This window comes from Saimiri boliviensis, chromosome 8 (assembly GCF_048565385.1).
Source record: "Saimiri boliviensis isolate mSaiBol1 chromosome 8, mSaiBol1.pri, whole genome shotgun sequence".
NCBI lineage: Eukaryota > Metazoa > Chordata > Mammalia > Primates > Cebidae > Saimiri > Saimiri boliviensis.
In genome coordinates this window covers 117,281,371-117,306,997 of record NC_133456.1, presented here as the reverse complement: position 1 = coordinate 117,306,997, position 25,627 = coordinate 117,281,371, and the positions used below count along the sequence as shown (strand labels likewise).

The 25,627-nt window shown below is 46.8% G+C and overlaps 1 protein-coding gene across 1 annotated transcript in view; it reads right to left on the bottom strand.

Annotated features, from left to right (window-relative positions):
- Positions 1-25,355, bottom strand: part of PITRM1 (pitrilysin metallopeptidase 1) — a 38,120-nt gene extending 12,765 nt beyond the window's left edge. The window contains exons 1-15 of the mRNA XM_039478931.2: positions 25,254-25,355; positions 21,502-21,604; positions 17,953-18,059; positions 16,938-17,089; positions 16,135-16,249; positions 15,956-16,052; positions 14,456-14,616; positions 10,071-10,197; positions 9,716-9,804; positions 8,615-8,743; positions 7,881-7,994; positions 7,268-7,364; positions 6,684-6,818; positions 5,075-5,213; positions 682-798 (exon numbers count right to left, since the gene is read on the bottom strand). Of these exons, the coding sequence (XP_039334865.1) occupies positions 682-798; positions 5,075-5,213; positions 6,684-6,818; positions 7,268-7,364; positions 7,881-7,994; positions 8,615-8,743; positions 9,716-9,804; positions 10,071-10,197; positions 14,456-14,616; positions 15,956-16,052; positions 16,135-16,249; positions 16,938-17,089; positions 17,953-18,059; positions 21,502-21,604; positions 25,254-25,309 (1,738 nt within the window). The 5' untranslated portion in view covers positions 25,310-25,355. The remainder of the gene's footprint in view (positions 1-681; positions 799-5,074; positions 5,214-6,683; positions 6,819-7,267; positions 7,365-7,880; positions 7,995-8,614; positions 8,744-9,715; positions 9,805-10,070; positions 10,198-14,455; positions 14,617-15,955; positions 16,053-16,134; positions 16,250-16,937; positions 17,090-17,952; positions 18,060-21,501; positions 21,605-25,253) is intronic.
- Between the last annotated feature and the right edge of the window lie 272 nt (positions 25,356-25,627).

The window sequence follows — 25,627 nt, the reverse complement described above, 5'->3', positions numbered from 1 at the left end:
TGAAATCCCATCCCCATCCTTGAGGTGCAAGTGACCGCCATGCTCCCCTCAGCTCAGTAACATCTGGCCACACCCGCTGGCAAGCTCAGCATCAACACCGCCCCAGGCGAGGTTACCCTAGAGATGCCTCTCCTGCTACCAGCCAAGAGCCAGAGAGAAAGGAGGTGCCCTGAGAACTCAAAAGCAGTGACAGACACAGGGCAAAAATTACCATGGAATGAAACGCACCACAGCAAGAAAGGTCAGGACGAGGCCGGGGGATGAACTTGGCCTCCGAATCCCTTTCAACTCAGCACCCACCTTCTCGAGGCACTCTCTTCCCTCGGCTTCCTCTCCATGTGGACAGCAGGTAAACAGTTGGGACAAGGGGCTCTGAGGATGCCTCTACTTTTAAAACTGCACTTAACACAGTCACAGCATAACCCAAATCCTCATGATTCTAGAAGCAGCAAATCAGAGTGCCCTGTCAAACCCACTCTCAAGAACACACACATACGCTCTTACTGAGTGAATGAGTCTGTGGCCACTGAGAATTAAAAACTAGGTATAAGACACGCAGAGGCCAAGACTATAAGTGGGCAGGGGGCACCTCCAAGATGTGACTCTACTGCTGCTGTGAGGAGAGACATGTCACTCCACAAAGGAACCCGAGCCCCCATGAAAAGCAGTGTTCACAGGGACCTGTCAGGACCACGTCCAGCTCTGTGGCAGGTATGGTGGGCTCGATATCTGAAACTTTCAACGCTGGCAGGCAAGAGGCATCTTGAGGTTTGCTTTGCTGCGTCCGTAATTCTAAACCTAAAAAAGAAAGAAGAAAAAGGAATATTCAGAACCATAATGAAAAGGGCTGATGCAGCTTATCTCCTCTCTGCAATATCTTACATCCAGAATTAGCCACCCATGCCAAGTGTGGGGAGTACATGAGCACTGTGGTTTGCAAAGCACCTCCTATTTCCAGGCTGACCAAATTGAGAGGCTGTAATAACCTGCTTAGCGGGTAGCCCTCTCCCTAACTCGCATTCTTCTATTTCGGAACAATTCTGTGGGGGAGTGATGGTTTGCTCAAGCTGCTTCCCCTGTACCCCTCTCCAGAGTTTACATTAAATAGATTCAACTTGTTTTTAGAGTTTTCAAACCACTTCTTGATAGACTGAAATTTATTGATCTTTATACTTATTTTCTTTTTGTTTTGACACCGGGTCTGGCTCTGTCACCCAGTCTGGAGTGCAGTGGCACCATCTCAGCTCACTGCAGCCTCTGCCTCCCAGGCTCAAGTGATCCTCCTGCCTCAGACTCCTGAATGAATGGCTGGGACTACAGGGCACACCACCGTACTTGGCTAATTTATGGTTTTATTTTTTGGTGTTTTTTTTTTTTTTTTTTAGAGAGATGAGGTTTTGTCATGTTGCCGAGGCTAGTCTCGAACTCCTGGACTCAAGTGATCCTCCCACCTCGGCCTCTCAAAGTGCTGGGATTCCAGGCATGAGCCACGGCACCTGGCCCCATACTCGTCTTCTATTGTTTCATTTTCACTAATTTCAACAAAAGACTTATGCGATCGCATACATCACACAAATTACAGTGGTGCTGAGAAAGGCACTTCCTGGGCCTGACAGCCCATTCGTCAATGAGGGAGGCAGCTCCTTCATGGGGGATGCCACTTAGCCACAGCCTACAAGGAGGAGCCACAAGACCCAGGCGTGGTCCCAGCCCTAATGGCCATCAGTGGAACGGCTTCACACCGTGCCAAGCACGTACACAAATGCATTATTCCATGACTCGCAGGAGGGGCTGTGGTGAGTTTCCGCTTTAACTCACAGTCCCTCAGAGAACACTCCTGGTGTCTGCTGGGCTGACCTCCCCCATGTTCCACTGCCACCTTCTGAGGTTCCCTGAGGGCATGCTGAGCACTGAGAGAATGGCCCTTGGGGCACAGTGAGCAACTCGGCAATGTTGTGCTCCACAGGTCCCCCACCGCAGGCTCCTGCTCTTCCACCCACCTCTGGAGCTGCAACTGCCATCACCACCCCTGCTCCCGACAGCACGGAGCTCAGACCTTCTGGGCTTTGCAGGCCTTCCCCCTCCTGTTCACCATTTAACATCCTGAGTTTCCTGACCTCATGCCGCTTGGTTTTCTAATCTATGGCTATGTCACGAAGCTCCCTCCTCCCTCTTCTGTGACCTGGTTTCCCCCGGGGTCCCTGGGCCCACCTGTGCTAAAAGACGCCGCAGCTACCCTGACATCCCAGTGCTCCTTCTCTGAACGCACTCACAGTTGGTGGGAAAAGCCTCTGGCACAGTTGGTGGGAAAAGCCTCTCTTTCCTTTCAGCACATCACATGCTCCCTGATGGTGGAGGCTTCACCCCTTCACAGGGCATAAGACACACACACTAAAGTACGTCGTTTCCCATTCACCTTTCCTGCACTGTCGTCCTCTACTGACTGGCTTTTAGGATTCAGAATCCTAACACTGCCATGCACACTTTAAGACTTGCTGACCTGAAATAACCATTAAATGCACCAGCACTGTGTCCTCCTTTAAAGGAGCACTGCTCGCTCACTCACCTACTGGGCTGGCCTGGGTTTTCTTAAAGCTCACCTCTGAGGCCAGGCCATGAATAGGAAGTAATTTAGAAAACGTACAATCTGCTGCCTATTCGTGGATTTATCATGTGTGCTCACAAATAACTTCAATTCATAGCAGGAAGATTGGAGCTTGTCAATTATCACAAAACAGAGCTCAATAAGGGGGAAAAAAGACTTTAAGATTAAAAACAGAGCTTGAAATAGTTGTCTCTAAACAAGACTTCAAATACAAAGAACAGGTTACAAATTGACATTAATTTTTCTTTTACTACGTTATGTCACTTCAAAATTGGCAAGATTAAAATGGAATCACTTATCTTCTACCTAACATCCACTCTTACCTCCTGACAAGCCTGACAATTTCTCACAGAATCCCAGTCCAATGAGCTTTTTTGGCAGAAAAAGTGCATGTGTGTATGTGTTGCATATATTTTTAAAAGGCGTTATTAATACATAACCTACAAGCATTAATAGTCACAACTGTAAAGCTGTAATTCAGTGAGTTCTGACAAATGTGGCAAGTTATGAAGCCACCACATCATAGTACTGTGCCTGTCTGGCACCCCCAAACTCTCCCACACCCCACAGTCAACCACATCCCAACTCCAGGCCTCAGCAGCTTCTCATTTCTCTGTCCCTGCAGTCAGTGTGTCATCTTGCACCTGGCTCACTTCTCTCTGCAGAAAGCTTTGGAGAGGCACCAGCACCAAGTGTGCATCACTGCTGTGTTCCTTCGCAGCTAGTGGCGTTTCTTCGTGAGGACGCACATGTCGATGAAAACCTGAGTTGTTTGAAGTTTTCTGCGGACACGTGTTTTCATTTCTCTTGAAGGAATGTTAGGAGCAGGCTCCCTGGGTCCAGCGCGTTGCCCGGCACTGTGGAAGGAGCGTTGGGAGCAGGGCATCTGGGCTCGTGCGTGTTGGTGGGCACTGAGAGAACTGTAGCGCTGTTTCCTAGGTGGCCACCCCAATTTGGTTCCTTCGGCAGCTTGTGAGGGATCCCCCTGCCTCTCAGGATTTACAACATTTGGTGCTGGCAGTGTTTTTTTTAAATGCTAGTCATTCTAGTAGGTGTAAACGATGTCACCACAGCTTAAATCTGCATTTTTCTAAGAATTATGATATATTTCCCTAAGTAATGAGATTATTTTCCATGTAATGATTTATGTGCCTATCTGCCATTAGGTCTCTTAGATGGTACCTGTCAAAATCTTTTGCCCATGTTTTAATTGGGTTGTGAGTTCTCATTACTGAATTGTTTGTTTTTCATATATTCTAAACACAGTCCTTTATCAGACACCACTTTTGCAAATGTTTCTTCCCAGGGGCAGAACTACCTCTGAGATCCACGTGGCCCCTTCTCTCCTGCGACGTCCTCCCTGCCTTGGCTCTGCCCGGCCGCTCCCCCAGCTGCTGCCAACCCTGCCCCCACTTTTCTCTTCACTCCAGCCACCCCAGCCTAGGCCGTCACGTCATGCTCAGGTTTCTAATTGCCTCTCGGAAGTTTTCGCTATTCAATTTCTCAATTTTTCTTCGAAACTATCCTGAATGAGGCTGCTGTTCTGCTGCTAATGGCAGTTCTCCTATCTTAAAACGTGAAGCACGAGTGTGCTCCCCATCCTCCACTCAGGCCTCTGGGCGGCCTGTCTGCCCAGCACATGCTGTGCTCCCTCCATGCCCACCACTCCACCATCCCGAGTGGGCACACCATCCCCGTGTGCCCCACGCCTGTCCCACAGAATCCTGCTACTGCTTCGTGGCTGGCACACACGCTCTGTGCCCAAGACAGGCATCTTCCAGCACACAGCTCTCACTGCCCACACTGCACACAGGACACACCCTCTACCCCAGGGACAGGCCTCTTCCAGCACACAGCTCTCACTGCCCACACTGCACACAGGACACACCCTCTACCCCAGGGACAGGCCTCTTCCAGCACACAGCTCTCACTGTCCACACTGCTCACAGGACACACCCTCTACACCAGGGACAGGCCTCTTCCAGCACACAGCTCTCACTGTCCACACTGCACACAGGACACACCCTCTACACCAGGGACAGGCCTCTTCCAGCACACAGCTCTCACTGTCCACTCTGCACACAGGACACACCCTCTACCCCAGGGACAGGCCTCTTCCAGCACACAGCTCTCACTGTCCACACTGCTCACAGGCCAAGCATCACACCCTGCAACATGACAATGGTACTGGCATATCATGGCACCTGATAAAAAGTATTTACAAAATACGTAAAATAAATATGTCTTTTCAAGCTATTTCTTTTCAGTTACTCTTGCCTTTCCTACTGAACTACAAGGACGATTTTCTGAGACTATCTGAACCCACTGCACTGAACGTGAGTTCTGTCAGTGCCCAGTGGACACCTACTGGTTGAAATAATACTTGCCTCCAACTATTAACTCACTAGCAAATCCACCGGGCCCGAGTGCAGGTTAGGGAGCTGCACAGCTCAGAACGAAGTCTCTGACCTTTCTCGTAGATCTGCTGCCTGTCTCTGGGGGACAGGGCCTCAACCTTCTGCTTGAGCTTCATGGCCTCCACCTGAGCTTGCTTCTCGCGATACTTGTCATCCGGCCTCATTGATAAAGTCAGCTTATGCTGATTATTCTGCAGCAATGACAGCAACAACAAAAGCCAAGTGAAAACAAGATCCTACTAGAACCTCGTCCTGTGCGAGCCTCTGCTGGTCCTGGAGTTCTACTTGCCACGTTAAAAACAGCAATCATAGAACATACCTCAAAAGCTGATTTGCTGATGAAGGTACACAAGCCTTATAAAATGCTTCCCACCACACCTGCCTAAGCCGTAGGTACAGAATTCATATATGCTGTTACTGTACTATTAAGGTTATTTTTATTATTATGGTCATTAGGTCTTAACCATACCAATACTAAACATTTTCATGACACTTTACTTACAAAAAGGTCTGCACTTTTAAGTACCACAGATCTTGGATTTTAGTCGAAATTAAAAATAATATAGAATTCTAATTTATTTTTTTGTCTAGTGTTCATTCTCCTATGAACTTCTAAAAGGCTAGAACTACATTTCCCATTCAATACTTTATAAATTATTAGAACAAAATAGATGTTGCTATAATATAAAAATAAATGTTAGGTGTTTTCATGCACTTCCCTTGTTTCAACAATTAAAAAACTACACATGCAGAAAATGCTCCCATATGAAATACTACAGAGGTGAGGACTAGAAGACACCAGCAAGTTTATGTCAAATCACAACAGCTGAGAGAAACTGCAGGTCAGGTTATTAAATCGTGTCTCCTGCCTGAAACAATGGAACCCACTGGAGAGTTCCCTTCAAAGCAGACAACAGTCTCTCTCACCAAAGTGCTGCCACCTTCATGAGTACCAAGCAAGGAATATGCATCTAAGCACAACTGTCTAAACATCTGAGAAAACCAACACAAGCATCAAAAGAATTCACTCATGAAAACCATTTGAGTGACTGTCCTCATATTTTATATTCTTTTACTAATAAAAGAATATATGCAGATGCTTTATCCATACCCACACAGAAACATATATATATTCACATATTAAAAATACTTATGTACGTTCGTCTAACAAAACTATTAACTTATACTAACATCTGGAAAATAATTTTTTTAAGTTAATGTAAGCATTTATTATTATGATTTTTGAGACGGAGTGTTGCTCTTATTGCCCATTGCAACGGCATGATCTTGGCTCACTGCAACCTCTGTCTTCCAGGTTCAAGTCCTGCCTCAGCCTCCCGAGTAGCTGGGATTACAGGCATGAGCTACCACACCCAGCTAATTTTGTATTTTAGTAAAGACGAGATTATCTCCATGTTGGTCAGGCTGGTCTCGAACTCCCAACCTCAGTTGATCCGCCCACCTCGGCCTCCCAAAGTGCTGGGATTACAAAGTGCTGTGGTATGAGCCACAGTGCCTGGCAGCAATTAAATTTTTAATTAGAAATTAAGTGACCCATTAACAGAAATTACTTAAATGTATAGATTACATTCTTAAAATTCCTTTCATTAGTATAAAATTTAACTTCAAAATTAAAGAAATGAACGATTCAACTTTCTTACCTTAAAATACTGTTTTACTTTTTCTTCTAAAAATTTTGGATTTTCCTGCAGGCACTGTCTGAATTTAGCCAACTGATTTCCCAACTTCAAGAGCTCCACAGGGTCCCCATCGTGGTTCCAGCAAGAAGCTATGTACTGAAAGGAAGAATTTCACATCCACAATGCATCTGGTACCAAAAACACGGTATGACCTCCAAAAATTGCCAAGACTTGATTGTTTTTAACAAAAGTCATGTAATTCTTTGGTTGGAGAAACAAACAAAAAATAACTTCTTTTAGCCCCATTTTATTCTAATAAAATAAAAAGCACAGGTTGGTTGAAATTATTTTTAGGAAATAAGAGATTACCAGTTAGCATAAATTCTTACCCATTTAATCTATTTCACATAAAAATATCAAAAAGCCAATTAAGCTAATAACAAGAAAAAAGTCTGTTATAAAAGTTTATGTTTGATAAAAAAAAGTGTAACTTTCAAGGTTTAAATGAAGTGTTATCAGTATCCATCTACATTTTCAGTGCTAATCAAGAAACACCAATTAGCAAAGCCAAAAAACGAAAATGAAGCTGTTGAGACGTGACTCACTGATGTCAGAGTCAGTCCAAAGCTGGTAGACTGATGTTTCATCTGTATTTCAATTTTATGAAGCGAAGCTTCAATTCGTTCATCTTCAAATCCTTTCCTAAAGAATACAATAAAGAACAAAGATGGGTCAGACACAATGGCTCATGCCTATAATCCCAGAACTTTGGGAGGCCAAGGCAGGGGGACTGCTTGAACCTAGGAGTTTAAGACCAGCCTGGGCAACAGAGAGAAACCCCTTCTCTACTGAAAATACAAAAGTTAGTTGGGTGTGGTGGTGTACACCCCAAGTCCCAGTTAGGAGGCTAAGGTGGGAGGATCATCTGAGCCTTGTAGGCGAGGAAATTAGTGAGCCAAGATCACACCACTGTTTACCAGCCTATGGGACAGAGTGAGACTCTGTCTCAAAACAAAACAAAAACCTAAGATGTTGCAAAGAAATAAAAGTTTTAGAAACAGAAGGTAGCAGAGGTAATATTTAAACAACTAAATATGAACAAATGCATGCTATATGACAGAGAGGGCAGGCCAAAACTATGGATCAGGCTCAGCTCCTCCCAAAAAGCAGGCAGGTATGAGGAACGAAAGCAGATTACTACAAACAAGACACACTCACTCAATGACTTCATCAATCGTTCTGTCTACGAGGCTTCTGACAGTCTCAATGTCTTTCTCTGCAATCCCCTGGAGGCCGACACTGAAGTAGGCCTCCCTGGTGTAGCCATTGTACCTAGAAGACAAAACCAGAAGTGATGCACTGCAATCCGGGCACGTCCATCATGCCCTCGTAACACGCTTCACTGAAAGATCAGAACACAGAGCTTTCGACTCCAGGCCTCCACTGAAAAGTGCATTGAAAGCAGTGTTCTCATATAACTGGTTCCGTGTACATTCGTGTCGTTTCATGTATCTTTCAAAAAAATAAAATTTAAACTTTTGCGTTATGGCAAAATACATCTCAAAACAGAGAACGGCTGAGTTTTATAGAATTTTTAAAGTTCCTAATGCTTAATGACACGACCTTTGAGAGAGCAGAGTGAGGCATTCTGAGGCTCTGGAGAAGCTGTCTCTGCGCTGGGTGTCTTCTTTTGGACAAATGCCCCCTTAAGGGACATAAATGGCTGGCATGGGATCCAGGTCTTATCCAGAGCTCTCTGCTGTGGTGACCATTCTGTGCACCATGAGATACTCAGCAGTTTCCTGGTCCCCCATCCTCCGACTGTAACAATCCAAAACCCAAAAATGTTCCAGAAATTGTCAAGTGCCTGGCGGGGACAGGGTGTGGAGGTGGAGGAGCAAAGCTGCCCCCAGCCAATGAGAACTACTAATTTAACCTAATCATAAACTCACCCAACATCAGGAGAAAAGTCTGTGCCAAGGCCAGATTCAATCAAGGCTTTGTAAAAGGGAGAATTGGGTCCGGAAATCAAGAGTGAAGACAGAAGACTTAATGTGAAGGCTTCAAATGTGTCGGTGATGCTGCATTGAAAACAAAAAGGAAGGGAGTAGGGGAGAAACACAGCAAAGGAAAAATTCTTGGCCTTACGCACATTTTATTTAAAATCACTACGTATCTTTCTAGAAATTCTTGCATTTCAACGTTTATTTTAACAACGATATGAGCAAAAGAGAATTTCTCTTAAATACTGGGATATTTTTTGAAAGGGCGGCCTAAACCATAAAATTAACTTCCCTGTACATGAAATGCTCATCTCGAGACAGCCTAACAAGCACTTCTCACACGATTTCAATGACAGGCACCACCATTAAGGACACAAGGAACAAACCAGCAGAGGTCACAGGCACAGAGCTGCAGGCTGAGCACAGAAAGGTCAAGCTTTCCCTTGACCCTTCAAGGAAGCCCAAGCTTCCCTTCCCGCACACCCCCTGAGCCCAAGCCTGCCTTCCCGCACACACCTAGGGCCCAAGCTTTCCTTCCTCTACACCCCGAGCCCAAGCCTCCCTTCCCGCACACCCCCGGAGCCCAAGCTTCCCTTCCTGCACCCCCGGAGCCCAAGCGTTTCCTTCCCTCAACACCTGCTGCATGGTTCTGACCTAATCTCATGAAACCACTGGAATTACTAAGTTTTGAATATGGCATATTTTGCTGAGGGGAGTGTTCATAGTACTATTCTCACATATCAAAGTGCCCTGTGACCTCAGCATGTGAGCAATTGCTGGTCTAAGGCAGTCTTTTCGCTGTAGAAACGAAGCTTTGAAATAGAGTAAGTCAACTACTTTTCTTTCAGAGGGCTATGAAAAATGATTTTCCTCAAAAACCATTTTGGATATTAAAAACGTTGACATTTTGTTCTTTATTCCTAGAATCCACTTAACTCCTGAATCCCATCTATTAATTTATATGCAATTATAGAACTCATTTCTGAATCTTCTGATCTGAATATTTCCTAATGTTTGTGTTTTCTATGAGCTTTGACAGCATATACTTACTCCGGTAAAAGGAAGCTAATGCTGACGGTTCTTTGTTTAGAGGGATCTGTAGCAAATGAGTCCGGGCCACACGTTATCTGGAATTCCCTCTGTAAAATGACGTGATGCCCTGAGTAGGCATAGAGTCTGATGCCTATAAACTACTCCAGGTTATCTGGATACAAAAAATGGACCCAAACATGCTTTCCACTAAGTTAACATTCTTTTAAAACAAATAACCATTCTTTTGGCTTGAAAAGCTCTCCCATCCTCTGTACCGACCATGATAGCCTCTGAAATCCCAGTACGAACACCCGGGCCACATCCTCATCTCACATCTTTACTAGGCAGGACACAAACGCGGGCGAGCACTCACTGGCTTGTCCCAGGGTGTCTGGGCTGGCACCACGGTGCTGGGTTCAATTTTCTGAAATTTGCTCAGTGCTTCCTCATGAATTTGTTTCAGATGCTGTTCTAATGGAAAATTACCATACGTGAAGAATCTAAAATGTTAAGAGAACATAATTAGTCTATTTTAGTTTAAAAGATCTGAAATCAAGTGCGTTTTTTTTGTTGTTGTTGTTGTTTTGAGACAGAATTTCGCTCGTTACCCAGGCTGGAGTGCAATGGCGCGATCTCGGCTCACCGTAACCTCCGCCTCCTGGGTTCAGGCAATTCTCCTGCCTCAGCTTCCCGAGTAGCTGGGCTTACAGGCACGCACCACCATGCCCAGCTAATTTTTCTGTATTTTTAGTAGAGATGGGGTTGCACCATGTTGACCAGGATGGTCTCGATCTCTCGACCTCGTGATCCACCCGCCTCGGCCTCCCAAAGTGCTGGGATTACAGGCGTGAGCCACTGCACCCAGCCCAAGTACGGTTTTTTTCACTGAAATACGGTACACAGGAGTGCCCCTTATCTGACGCCTCACCTTTCGGTTTCAGTTACCCTTACTCAACCAAGGTCCAAAAATATCACTGTACTTTGAGAGATCAAAATTCACATAACTGTTATTACAGTATACTGTTGTAATTGTTCTATTTTATTAGTAGTTATTGTTGTTAACCTCTCACTGTGCCCAATTTGTAAGTTCAACTTTCATGCACACGGTGTGGTGCTGTTCTTGGCTTCAGGTACCCGCTGGAGTACAGTGGCACCATCACAGCTCACTGCAGCTTCAAACTTCCGGGCTCAAGCAATCCACCCACCTCAGCCTCCCTAGTAGTAGCCAGGACTATACCCCCACACTTGGCTACTTTTAAATTTTGTTTTAGAGGCAGGCTTTCACTATGTTACCCATATTGGTCTCAAACTCCTGGCCTCAAGCAATCCCTCCGCCTTGGCCTCCCAAAGTGCTCGGATTTACAGGCATGAACCACCATACCCGGCCAAAAATTGATCTTTCATTTTAAACTTGATCTTATGATGTGACAAAAATCAAATGTTAAAATACTTTATAGCCCTAGGTATAGTAATATAGTAATCCAACTGACAATTTCACAAAACTCAATTTTTGGCAACAAATTCAAGGTTATACACGTTTATAAAGATAAACATTTATTCAACCAGAGGAACAAGGTTACAATGGCAGAACTTATCTTTTTATTTACATGTTGCCTGAGCTATTGGTTAAGATTTAGTGAACTAGTATCTTAAGCTTCAACAATTTCTCACTCTAGAATTTCGAAACAAATTTTACACTCTCGGGGTTTAGAGAATCCAGGAGTAATCGCTACCCCTGGTGTCCAGATGCTGGTCTCTAAAGGCCCTTCCTCATCAGCAGAGAAGCCGCAGAGGCCCCTGTGGAAGCGAACAGTTGAACCTCTGGGGCAAGGAGGGCCTGGGTGTGCATGTGTTGGGGAGGTGGGGGCTGGAAGCATAGAAACCAAAGAAGTTAACAAAAACCAAACGGGCCAACAGCCAGGGCGAATGTGGGCATGAAACTGAATAAATCCCATCTGATTCCATAATCTCAAATATATATACATAAAGAAATATTTCTGTGAGGTCATAGGGGTATTTAAAAAAAAAAAAAAAAGCCTCTTCTCCAGGTGGGACGCAGTGGATCACACCTGTAATCCTACCACTTTGGGAGTTCAAGGTGGGCAGACTGTTCGAACTCAGGAGTTTGAGACCAGCCTGGAAACATGGTGAGACTCCATCTGTACAAAAAAATACGAGCACTAGCTGGGCATGGTGGCACGTGCCTATAGTCCCAGCTACTCAGGAGGGTGAGGTGGCCTGGGAGTCTGAGGCTGCAGTCAGCCAAGATCATGCCTAGGGGACAGAGCCAGACCCTGTCTTTAAAAAAAAAAAAAAAGACAGCCACTTCCGTCATCATCTCATCATCACCATTAGAAATAGTTCCTGCACCACCCCTCCTCCTAAAACTGGACTCCCACAGAGAGCAGCCGGCTCTGCCTTTTCCATCAGAATCGTATTTCAAGACAATCCAACAGCCCCAGCTGATGTGATCATTGCAGAGAGCCAGAGTAGCCCACCCACTCTGTGGGCATCAGCAGCAAGGCTGCTGTGAGCTTTGGGAGAACTCCAGAGTAGTGAAACCATACTAGGGAATATGTATGTCTCAGAGAAGAGCAGAGAGGCCTGGAAAAAGACAACCAGCTCTCACCGACCTTGCTGCAAGACAGCTGTTAGCTGAAGTACGTTAACTGAAGCGTGAGAAGTATAACCACAGGCTGTTCTACGTAATTGCACCCTCCCTCTGCCATGTGCTTTGTAAACATGTAAGGTAAAGTACTCTGAGGCAGGTTGGAGCTGAAGAGACTGACGTCCTCAGCTTTTTGGGACACCTGGCCCAGCTCTCTGTGTTGTTTGCCTGTATGTCTGTCTTTATCCCCCGCCATTCCCTCTTAGGTCTCTGAACCCCTGTGCAGCGCAAGACACAGCACATAACAGAATGAGGAGCTCTTCTTTGAAGGGGTCCAGAAAACAAATGAAGAAGAAATTACAGAATTAGAAAAGTTCGCAGACTCTCATAAAGCATATGATTCAGGCAATAACCCTCAGTGAATATGAAAACCATTAATAGGTTGATGAGGAACTCAGTATTCACAGGACACCAAAAACTCAAGCCCACCAGCTGGTCTGCGGCTGAAGGGAAAAGCAGATCTTCCCCAGGGAGCGGCCGACCCTCAGCATGGACCCGGCTGGCGTGAGACCCCCAGTGGAGGCGGGCAGGCCTTGCACGATGGCAGGATGTGGCCGGTTATGCAGAGCTGCCCACAAAAGACTCTGCTTAAAAAGGTGCAGCCCAGCGCCGGGCGCGGTGGCTCAAGCCTGTAATCCCAGCACTTTGGGAGGCCGAGGCGGGTGGATCACGAGGTCAAGAGATAGAGACCATCCTGGTCAACATGGTGAAACCCCGTCTCTACTAAAAGTGCAAAAAATTAGCTGGGCATGGTGGCACCTGCCTGTAATCCCAGCTACTCAGGAGGCTGAGGCAGGAGAATTGCCTGACCCCAGGAGGTGGAGGTTGCGGTGAGCCGAGATCGCGCCATTGCACTCCAGCCTGGGTAACAAGGGCAAAACTCCGTCTCAAAAAAAAAAAATGGCGCAGCCTGACTCAAACCAAGTTCCAGTTGTCAGGAAACGCAGAAACACGGCACCCAACACCACAAGGGAGCAGCCAGACCCCCAGGGAAGTGAGCACCTGGAGGAAGCCTGGCCTGCACACTCATCTGCGGTCCCCAAGGGGGTGTCCAGGAGAGGCCCCTGGCCCACCAGATGTGACCTGGAGGACCCGTAGAAGCCTGGCCTGCATGCTCCTCTGCTGTGTGTGAGGGGGTGCCCAGGAGACACCCGGACAACCAGATGCGACTTGTGGGACCCAAAGGAAGCCCGGCCTGCATGCTCCTCTGCCATCTCTGAAAGGGCACCCAGGAGAGACCTGAGGGACCCTGTGCATCAAACATTTTGGGGCGAACTAGAAAATTTGAATACGGAATAAGAAACAGGCGGTTTTAAGAAAGTATGTTTTAGTGTATTAAACTGAAAATGGAATTAGCTTGTGTTAGAAAAAATCCTCGTGTTTTTGGGTCATAAATTCAAATATTTAGGGGTAAATGATCACAACAGCTATAATTTACCTCCAAAAACTTCAGCAAATAATTATCTATTACGTAATGAGTGTTTTGGAGTTCATTATTCTAGTCTACTTTTCTATATGCTTGAAAGTTTTCATAATTTTTACATAAAATAGTCTTAAATAGTCTTAAAGTGTTTTTACATTAGCATTTATATGTAAACATATTAATGTTCTATATAAGATATATTACATAACTACATTATATCAGTGACGTAAGAAACAAGCAATGTATCAGAAAGTGAGGATGTAATTAAGGTTCAGCAACTGCATCCACTATTGAAAGGGCCCTTCTAGTGCCAAGGACAGGGCTGGAAGCGTCACACATCCTGTGCAGGGGCGGGCGCCACCCTGACACCCTCACTTTCCACGCAACGAAGCTGGGACATGACGCAAGAGGTTGGGGGAAGGGGCAGGACCCTCTCCGGGGGGCTCTAAATGCCATGTTTGTAACCACCATGCTGAGCCCACTGAGGGCTCTCACTGAACATCCAAAACAACACCCAATAAGATCGGCAAAATCAGGCCAAGAACCTTACCTAGACTTAGAGATTTCCTAAGCATTGCTAAATGTGAGAAAAGCCATGCCATGAAGTGTAAGAACACAAACAAGTCAACTTTTAACAATCCACCATAAAACTTTCCCAACAGATTACCTGGCATTGCTTGGGTGATAGTGAGTGGCATGAAATTGCTTAAGTTGCTCCCACGTAAGCTCTGGGATGCACAAGGGGTCGCCCCCGGACACCACTGAGTAAGTGTGGTCAGGAAGAAGTCTGTTCTGAAGGTGCTGGGAGAATATCCTCTCATTGTCTGTCTTGAAATGTAAAATAAATAATAGCACATATAAAATAACACACACATACACTAATACATTACATCATTTATATAGCCAATTAATCACATTCTGGTACATACATCTGTAATACTTTGCAAATAAAACTGTTCTAATGGTTAAAAAAAAAAAAGACAAGAAAAGACAACGTGCAGGCACTGTTTCACATGGCGTTCAAACATTCATCACCCGTGGCCAGGACCCGAGGATTGAGAAGAACAAGGGACTCTTCAATGTGTACCGAACAAATGCAGAGCTGAGAGCTGTGAATCAGGAGAATCACCAGGGCTGCCTATCAGCTATGAGGGAGGTGGGGAGAAGCTGTCACCCCAACTAGATTTTTAAAAAGATGTCTTGGAAGACCCCTAAATTGAGTAGAAAAGATAAGACATGGTTCACCAGCTGAGAGAGGCTATGGCAATCAGGGCGCAGGCTACCCACAAGCCTCAGGGACATCAGGACAGGCAGGTTGTCAAAATGACAAGGGGACATGAAGACACGGGCCCAGGACGGCAGCTCTTAATCCCAAACGGTCTCAAGACTCCTCTACACTCTGAAAAATCAACCCATTTATGCCTGAGGTTGCAATTTTTTTGTGTAAAAACTCAGACCTTGAGCCGGAGGAATGTAAGTAACTCCCACAAGCTTAGCATTCCAATAATGGAACACTAGGTATAAACAGGTTTTAATGAGAACCAAACAGCTTTTGATTACGTAGGCTTCTTTTGCCTGTGTAGGTGCCTGTTTATATAATTTTACTGTATTCTAAATTGAAGCTGACATTTAAAAAATACTTATTCCTTAAGGTAAGCCATCACTACATGTTAATACAAATATTTTTGAAAAACATTTCTCAAAGTAAAAAGCTGAGTACTTAGAGTGGTGCTGGGCTGCCTTTCTTGCAACCTCTGTAGCGTCTGGCTCAGAGGTGAAGCTGGACTCTCCCACCTGCTCTGTGTCCAGCTCGCTGTGTGTCACATACGACGCCATGCGGCCTCTAGAAAGTTCACCGTGTACTTGGGCAAGAATGAGTAAAAAAGACGACGTCTTGGTAGTCGTATGAAAATAGCTTTATCTCCCAGTCTTCCTGCAGATCATACACAGGGATTCCCAGACACGGTCTGAGACCCCTGGGAGGAATAGCCTGGCTCTGCTACCCCCATGACTCTGCTCACAGCACTGACCCCAGCTAATTCAAGAAGGTATCACCCATGATGAGAATATTAAATACAAGTTAACCATCTTCCAAATGCACCTATATGATAATATTGTACATGGGTACGGTAAGCTGAACACAACACAGAAAAGGAAGAAAACTTACAAACACTCCCTTCATCTCATTAAAGACGACTCCTTTAAAGACCAAGGGCGTCTGGGGGTCGCTGGGATTCTCATGTTCCAGCCGCCATCCTTCCTGCCTGAGGACAGACAAATAATTATAAGCTGATAGTGACTCAAATACTCAAGTCTGTACCAACTAATCAATCATTCACTACGTACCAGAAATCCAACTCTCGTAAACATGGGAAAAAGGTGGCATCCAAATACACCGAGAGGAGGTTCTGAAAGTCCTTGGGATTTTGTGTGGAAAATGGATACAGGGTGTAATCACTAGCTGGGTACAAGTGAAAAGAGAAAACTTAAAATACAACGGATTCCTACTAAAATTATTGACTCTTAAGCCTCACTTCCCGTTTGTCCTATGGACAGTAAGTTGTAGCTATTCTTGGGACACAGGCATTGGCCCTGCTCTCTGGCCCCCGACCTCAGCAGCTGTCCCAGCTCCTAACTCCGAGAGCTGCTTTCCCAGACCTGTCTCAGGATCTGCACTCAGTGAGCACCAGGGCTTATTCTTCAATTTCTCCAGAGACTTTCATACATCTCCAACGATGACCTCATTCTCTAAGAGCATGGATTTAACCTGCTCTCCAATCTCACTCCCTCACGGAACACACTGTTCACATCAGCAGCCTGTCCACTACCGTGAGTCTTACTAAAACTCAAATACCAACATTACTGGTAACTCTGGAAGCCTGGCATTGCAGTGATATCCCCAGGAGAAAATCGTCTTGAATCTTTCAGGGAAAAGTTCACATACCTTTTCTTAAAATGCTAGTTTTTATAATCTCGCTACCATGTGGCTTTCCTGAAGGATTAAATTTCTAACGTCTTTCAACTAGAAAGAGGTAAAAATTCTAGTACATTAGTCACCCACTACCCTCTTTCCTTCTCAGAAACTAACTGAATTCCAGTGAGTGTGCCTGCAAGCCAAGTGCAGTTTCTGTTCCGGACAGCGGTCTTACCTGTGAAGGCGTTCATGAACGTGGAGAGGGAGCGGTTCAACATTTTGAAGAAAGGGTCTCTGCATGGGTATTTCTGAGACCCACAGAGGACGGTGTGCTCAAGGATGTGAGGAACTCCAGTGCTGTCCATAGGGGTGGTGCGAAACTGCACACTGCGGAAGGACAGTGAACAGAACGTGGAATGTGAGGAACCCCCGTGCTGTCCGTGGGGGTGGAGAGGAGCTGCACGCTGGGGAAGGACAGTGAAGGGAACGTGAAAGGTTCAGCTGGTGCTGTGGGCAGAGTTCCCGGACACGTGACCACCTCAGGCTACTGGAACTCATCACGCTGACACCACAATCCTCCAACAGGAGGTTTTCCAACTATAATTTACAGTCTATATATTTTGATAAGGTAAGCTCTTCCTTTTTTTTTTTGAGACGGAGTTTCGCTCATTACCCAGGCTGGAGTGCAATGGCGCGATCTCGGCTCACTGCGACCTCCGCCTCCTGGGTTCAGGCAATTCTCCTGCCTCAGCCTCCTGAGTAGCTGGGATTACAGGCACATGCCACCATGCCCAGCTAATTTTTTGTATTTTTAGTAGAGACGGGGTTTCACCATGTTGCCCAGGATGGTCTCGATCTCTTGACCTCGTGATCCACCCACCTTGGCCTCCCAAAGTGCTGGGATTACAGGCTTGAGCCACCGCGCCCGGCCAGCTTTTCCTTATTTTTCAAGATGCTCTGTCAGTAAGAATGCTAACGAGATATTACTTTGAATCACGTAATGGACAGTCAATGCTTTAAATCGAGCTTACCCAACCTGCAGCTTGCAGCCCACATGATCAACAAATTCATGCACTTTCTTAAAACACTAAGGTCTTTTATTTTTAAGTTCATCAGCTATCCTTAGTGTACTTTGCGTGTGGCCCAAGATTACTGCTATTCTTCCAATGTGGCAAAGGAAGCCAGAAGACTGGACACCCCTGTTTTAAATAAAAACATTCAAGAACATGTTCTTACAGAACATCACCTACCTGAACAGATTATTTGTGTCTTCTCTGGCCAGGTGTAAATACCTGGCTCCTGTGTCATCATGGCTGAGCTTCACTGCAGTCAGGAACAGCTCAGGAACAGATGTCACCTGAGTTAACAAGAAAAACAAAACCAGCTAAACTTAGAAAAAATGGCCTTTGAAATGATTATCTTCAAGACACTGAGAAAACTGGCTTTTCTGCCTGAAATTAGGTGACACCAGGAAGCCAGCATTTCAGAGCTGGACAGGACAGAACGAACCTGTCCAAGTCCCTTATCCTACAAACGAGGAAAGTAAAAAAGGCAGATGAAAATGTGTGTGTGTGTGTGTGTGTGTGTGTGTGTGTGTGTGTGTGTATATATATATATATATATTTTGAGTGCTTACTACTGGCTACGCATTTTCTATTTTTTTTTAATTTTTTATTCTTTTTTGTCTATGCATTTTCTTTTTTCTTTTCTATTTTTTTGAGACGGAGTTTCGCTCTTGTTACCCAGGCTGGAGTGCAATGGTGCAATCTCGGCTCACCGTAACCTCCACCTCCTGGGTTCAGGCAATTCTCCTGCCTCAGCCTCCTGAGTAGCTGGGATTACAGGCACGCGCCACCATGCCCAGCTAATTTTTTGTATTTTTAGTAGAGACGGAGTTTCACCATGTTGACCAGGATGGTCTCTATCTCTTGACCTCGTGATCCACCCGCCTCGGTCTCCCAAAGTGCTGGGATTACACAGGCGTGAGCCACCGCGCCCAGCCTGTCTATGCATTTTCTAATCAAGTCACATACAACCCTGTAAGGGAGATATTCTCATCCTCATTTACAGATGAAAAAAACTGAGGCTCAGAGTGGTGAAATAAGCTGCCCAAATCACAGAGGCGGGATTCACCCTGGTGCCTGCCCTTCCCGTGGTATTGGGCTGCGGACCTCTGAGTAACACAGCTCCCCTCCGCCGTCTGCCCCGTGGCCCCTGCTTTTGTGCGTCTCATCTCCTGCAGTGTTCAGGATGGTCCTGCAAGGAGGGTAAATGCGGGAGTGAACTAGCCTGCGACAGAGGGAGAGGCTTCAGGTCTAGCCTTTGCTTCTCCTAGTTTGGGATGGGTTCTCGGTGGTAGCTAGAAGCACAAAGCCGGGGCCTCCAGAACAGCTGGAGGAGCCGGGAGGATAGGAAAGCCCCCAAGAAAAAGAAAAGAATCCTCAGTCCTGGGGCGTGGTGGAAGGTCATCTCCTCCTTTAGGTAAGCCTCCTGGCGGTGTCCACACTCCTCAGTACTAAAGAAACTGTCTTCTCTCCAGTCGTGTCAGCCAGCCTTCTCCCTCAATCACATACCACGACCCTATGATGACCACACCACTCACCGCCCCCTCTTCCAGGTGCCACAAGAGTCACCTGTCCAAGCTCGCACAGCAAGCCACTGGCAGAGGTCAGGTCTCAGGGCTCCTCAGCCCAATCTAGGGAGCCTGCCATCCAGCACTCATGCACAAAGCGGTCCATTACGACCTGCATCATCTACAGCTGTTACATTACTGATGTTTCCATGCTTACTGTACTTTGTAACAGATGACCAATGTGTTTAAAATCAGCTGATACAGTAGGATGTCTGCTTTCAAATAATATACAGCCTTGGCCGGGCGCGGTGGCTCAAGCCTGTAATCCCAGCACTTTGGGAGGCTGAGGCGGGTGGATCACGAGGTCAAGAGATCGAGACCATCCTGGTCAACATGGTGAAACCCCGTCTCTACTAAAGATACAAAAAATTAGCTGGACATGGTGGCACGTGCCTGTAATCCCAGCTACTCAGGAGGCTGAGGCAGGAGAATTGCCTGAACCCAGGAGACGGAGGTTGCGGTGAGCCGAGATCATGCCATTGCACTCCAGCCTGGGTAACAAGAGCGAAACTCCGTCTCAAAAAAATTAAAAAAAAAAAAATACAGCCTTAATAATAATAGCTTTCATGGTAGCTACTTCTCAAACAAGAATCATGACTTATCCTAAGTTTCAATGGCTGGACACAGTGGCTCACGCCTATAATCCTAGCACTTTGGAATACTAAAGTGATAGGGTTTGGCTGCGTCCCCACCTAAATCTCATCTTGAACTGTAGTTCCCATAATCCCTACATGTTGTGGGATGGACCTAGTGGGAGGTAACTGAATCATGAGGGCGGCTCCCCATGTTACTCTCATGATAGTACGTTCTCATGAGATCTGATGGTTTCATAAGGGGCTTCCCCCTTCACTTGATTCTTACTCTTTCCTGCTGCCCTGTTAAGAGGTGCCTTCCACCATGATTGTTGTTTCCGGAGGCCTGCCCAGCCATGCAGAACTGAGTCAATTCAACCTCTTTTCTTTATAAATTACCCAGTCTTGGGTATTTCTTCATAGCAATGTGAGACTAAACTAATACATAAGACAAGAGGATTGCTTGAACTCAGGAATTTGAGACCAGCCTAGGCAACAAAGCAAGTTTCCATCTACACACATGCACACACACAATCAGCCAGGCGTGGTGGCACCTTGTCCCAGCTACTTGGGAGACTGAGGCAAGAGGATCGCTTGAGCCCAGGAGTTCAAGGCTGCAGTGAGTCAAGATCATGCCACCACACTTCAGCCTAGGCGAAAGGGCAAGTCCCAGTCTCAAAAATAAATACATTTCTATAAAATCTGAAAAATAAAGAAGAATCAACCACTCTGGGTAAGGCCCTTATTAACAGTAACCTGTACTATAAATCCAAGTGTTTTTGGTCAGCCTTTGCAGGATTCCACAAATGCTCTGAGACTGTTTTCACGCCTGGACCTTGCCGGCCGCTCTCTCACGCCACCCTCTCCAGGAGCTCTTCCCTCTCCCCCAGCAGCAGCAGCAGCTCCCACTCCTCTCCACCCTTGTCCTCGGCACGCCGCATAGAGTCCACCATGTCTCCAGTCACAGCTGCATCAGTCTTTCTAGATGGTAAACTGTTTGCCTTTTACATTTGCTATAACATCAAACAAAGCCAACAGCCAGCCAAATATGTGAAGTGTGTCATTTTTAGTTATTATGCTAAATAAAAAACAATGCAAAAGGTTGAAGCAAAATCACAAAACAAAAATTCATTTTAATGTAAACCCAAGTAAGTACGGGTCTACAATTTCTTCTCTATAATTGTCAAAACCAAATGGCTCAAAGAACAAAGTTTCTGCAGAAGTTTAGAGCAAACTATTTGATGGCAAAACCTGACCAAACAGATGAGGACGTTGAGTCTTCATGATCACAATCGGTAAATCATCAGGTTTGGCTGCAGAAACACTAGTGTGTCTGATTACAGAGACCCAGCTAGAAGTGTTACTTTCTAAAATCTGACAAGAATCAGGCTTGTGAGACTCCAGGACGGGACCGAAGGTCATTTCATTCACAAGCGCTGTCCAGCTGAGTAGCCACCGTGCAGCAGGAGCTGGGCCATGGCCTCGGGACACAAGGGTGAAAAGGCGCGTCTGCCCTGAAGGGCCCTGCACACCCGCCAGCCGCCATACCCGCAGTGCCTGTGGATTTGAAGGGCGATGACGAGGAGGAGCCGTACCTGGTTCACGGTGAAGCCGTGGATTTTATCTCCCACTTGATACTGCAGAGCCCGCTCACAAGCCCAGGAACTGCTCCTTCGCCACGCTTTGTGGTATGCATGTCTAGATGAAGAAGAGTCAACTACATTAGATGAGTTACAGGAAAATTATCTGACTAACATTACTCAGCAATAGAGTGAAAATACTCTCATGTGATAAGGACTATTAATTAAAGAAAAATTAAACACTGCATCTTCCAAAATCTTGCACAATCCAGAAAACTTATTTCTGGTAAGGTCCTTTCCAAGTTAATGACCTTTTATCTTAACCAAAGCTTCAATGTTGGAAATCTTTTCTTCACACCTGTTAAATTCCCCTTAAGAAACAACTCTTAAAAGGGTTTCCTTCCCTCACAGAATCGCACAAGCCTTCAAAGTACAGCAGGAAACTCACACTACAGTTAAATTTCATTCCAAGCCTAACAAATGGGTGAAAATTTAAAAAGCCTAATATTAGCAGGAACTCTCATACACTGTGGGTAACCCCCCACATAGGCACCGAGGAAAGGGACCCAAGCAGAAGCCTGGCACAGACGGGGCTTGAGGAATATCTCACTTTACAGTGTTACCACTCGGCTATTTCCTTTTATAGAATCCTTTATATAATCATATATTAGTTTATAGAATTAGGGCTTGAAGAATCCCTTTAAATAATCCTCTATATATAATCACATGATGGTTCATAGTCTGAGTATTTTTACACACACACACACACATAATAATATCTTAGTTCATAATTGGAGGAATACCTAGAGTGGACACAGTACAGAGCATGAATTAAGGAATAAGCAGCTTATAGTTGGAGGAATGCCTAGAGCAGACACAGTGCAGAGCATGATTTAAGGGAAAACGGTTATACCAGGACAAGACTCCATGGCCCAGGCGGCAGCGTTCAGTATCGTAAAGATACCCACTGTATGGCAGGCTTGGGGCGAGAACCACTCCTCCTGATAAAGGACTTGTAGGACCCTGCTCCAGTTCTCGTGGAAGGCTGCCCTCAGACCGGCAATCCACCTTGGTGACTGTGAACTTTATCAATCAGCTCTTGCTACTGTGCTGCTCGAAAAGCATCTTCCCATAGAATCCATTGGAAGCTGCCAGCATGTAGTGGTAACACTGACAGCTCTGTCACTACTATGTGACTTAAAGCATCCCCCCATAAATCTTAGAAGTCGTTTGCCCATAGACAGAAGTATTGCACACTGCACCCTCTTCACTGCGCACGGCCCACCTTCTAGCCTCGGTGACCTTGGGGGGTGGACCCCTTGTTTTATTGCTCACAACCCTATCACTATCCTTAAAGATGATTTCACTCACTGCCCTGCCCCCAACCTATACACAATAAATACTCACGCTTCTGGACATTCAGGGCCTTGCCTGACTCCGCTCATATGTGGCGTGGCCCCTCGAGACCAGTTACATTTTCCTTGTACTTCTGTGTCCTGTCTCTTTATCTCTCGGATCCTGCACCTCGGCACAGCACAAAGCACACCCCACAACCCTGTAGCCCTCAGCCCTACAATACACCACTACAGGGAGTACAAAGTGGAACGACTTTGGAAAAGCACTTGGCATTTTTTTTTTTTGAGATGGAGTCTCACTCTGTCGCCAGGCCAGAGTGCAGTGGCGAGATCTCGGCTCACTGCAACCTACACATCCCGGGATCAAGCGATTCTCCTGCCTCAGCCTCCCAAGTAGCTGGGCCTAAGGTCATGCACCACCACGCCCAGCTAATTTTCGTATTTTTAATAGAGACGGGGTTTCACCATGTTGGGGCCAGGATGGTCTCCATCTCTTGACCTCGTGATCCATCCGCCTAGACCTTCCAAAGTGCTGGGATTACAGGCGTGAGTCACTGAGCCCAGGGAGCAGTTGGCATTCTTTAGCAAAGCTGAAGATCAGAAACATTCACCTCCACACCTTATACCACTGCCCCAGCACACATGGACAAGAATGTCAGCACTAACCCTGACAGTCCCAAACTCAACTCACCCAGATGTGTGTCCACAGAGAATGGATAAACTGCAGACTAATCATTCAGTAAACAAAAACCCTAAGGACCAATAAAGGGCCTACAACTCCATGTAACAAAGATGTGGGTCACATAATGTGAAACGAAAGATACACACAATGCAGGATTATCCTAAAGAGGTATTATTCAAACAGGTAACAAGGTATTGTCAGAATGCATATAGGTGGTAAAATATAAAGAAAAAGCAAGGAAATTTCTGTAAGTCAAGACAACGATAATTAAAAGGGAGGGAGAGGGTTATGAGTAGTTAAGGGTAATCTTCAGCTTGTTGGTCATGGGGAAAGTTTATTTATTTATTTATTTATTTATTTATTTATTTATTTATTTAGAGAGTCTTGTTCTGTTGCCCAGGCTGGAGTGCAACCTTCACCTCCTGGATTCCAGAGATTCTCCTGCCTTAGCCTCCCAAATAGCTGGGAATATGAGCACTCACCACCATGCCCTGCTAAGTTTTGTATTTTTAGTAGAGAGGGGTTTTACCATGTTGGCCAGGTTGGTCTCAGTAGTCCCCCCTCCACTAGCCTTGGCCTCCCAAAACGCTGGAATTGGAGGGATGGGCCACCGCCCCCAACCTACTAACAATTACTCTCAGCTGGATGAGATGAGTCACACCTGTAATCCCAGCAGTTTGAGAGGCTGAGGAAGGGGACCACTTGAGGCAGGAGTTCAATGCCAGCCTAGGCAACATAGCAAGATCCCGTCTCTTGAAAAAAGTATTATTTTCTCAAATTGTACGTCTTATGGGATTTTCTACATTAATATAACCCACCTAAATGCTTAAAAACGATAGGTACGGGGGGAAAAAACACCTATTCAGTCACTGGCAACCTTATGAAGATATACTCAACATTTGCTGACTGATTTCGCAAATTTCAGAATTACGAGACTGAGCAACATTTTAAGAAATTACTTATCATTGGCAGGGCGCGGTGGCTCAGGCCTGCAATCCCAGCACTTTGGGAGGCCGAGGCGGGTGGATCACGAGGTCAGGAGATCGAGACCATCCTGGTCAACAAGGTGAAACCCCGTCTCTACTAAAAATACAAAAAATCAGCTGGGCATGGTGGTGTGTGCCTGTAATCCCAGCTACTCAGGAGGCTGAGGCTGGAGAATTGCCCGAACCCGGGAGGCGGAGGTCGCGGTGAGCCGAGATCGCGCCATTGCACTCCAGCCTGGGTAACAAGAGCGACACTCCGTCTCAACAGAAGAAATTACTCATCATCAAGGACATGATGGGAAAGCCCTGAGCGGCGAGACCAGGGCCTCCCCCGAACTTTCCAGAACCCGCGCCCCAGACGCCCCGCGCCGGCGGCCCCGAGCGTTCCCTCCTATGACACACGGGCCGCGGTGACCGCGCACGCTGCCCCGCGTCCTCATGTCCCCCATAAACGGAGTCACTGAAAACAGAACCGCTCCGCTCCGCTTCTCCGAGCGCAGCGGGACTGGAACTCTAACGCGCGGGCCGCGGGCGCCTCGGGTCTCGGAAGGCCTCGGCCTCCGACAGAAGCGACCCGGCGGCAGCGCCGGCAGCCAGCACCCGGGCTCGAGCCCACGCTAACGGGGGGCCCCGCGGGGAGCGCCGCCCCAGGGGGGACAGCAGCTCCGGGGTCCTCCGGCCGCCGACGCGGGAGCGCGGCTCGTCCTAGCCCTTCCCCGCCGGTCCCCGCGCGCCTCGTCTCACCCGCCGCTCAGCCGCCCCAGCGTCAGCAGGCCCCGTAGCCCACCGCAGCGCCACATGGCGTCACACTGCGGCGCCGGACGGCGAGCCCACTTAACCCTACGCAGGGCGCGGGGCGGGGCTCGCGGTGCCGGCCGCCACTCCTATTGGTCAGCGTGAACGGCGACGCCCTCTGCAATAGGCTACAGGGGAAAAGGGCGGTCTCCCCCGTTACAGGGGGGAAGGAGGGCGGTGGGAGGAGGGCAGAAGGGGCGGGGCAGGCGGGCCGAAGGAGGCGGGCCGAGGCGAGGGGCGTGGTTATTGGTAGAAAGGGGCGGGGTGCAGCCAGGAGAAGCATGCGGGCTGATGATAGGAGAGTGGGGCGCGGCGGGAGACGT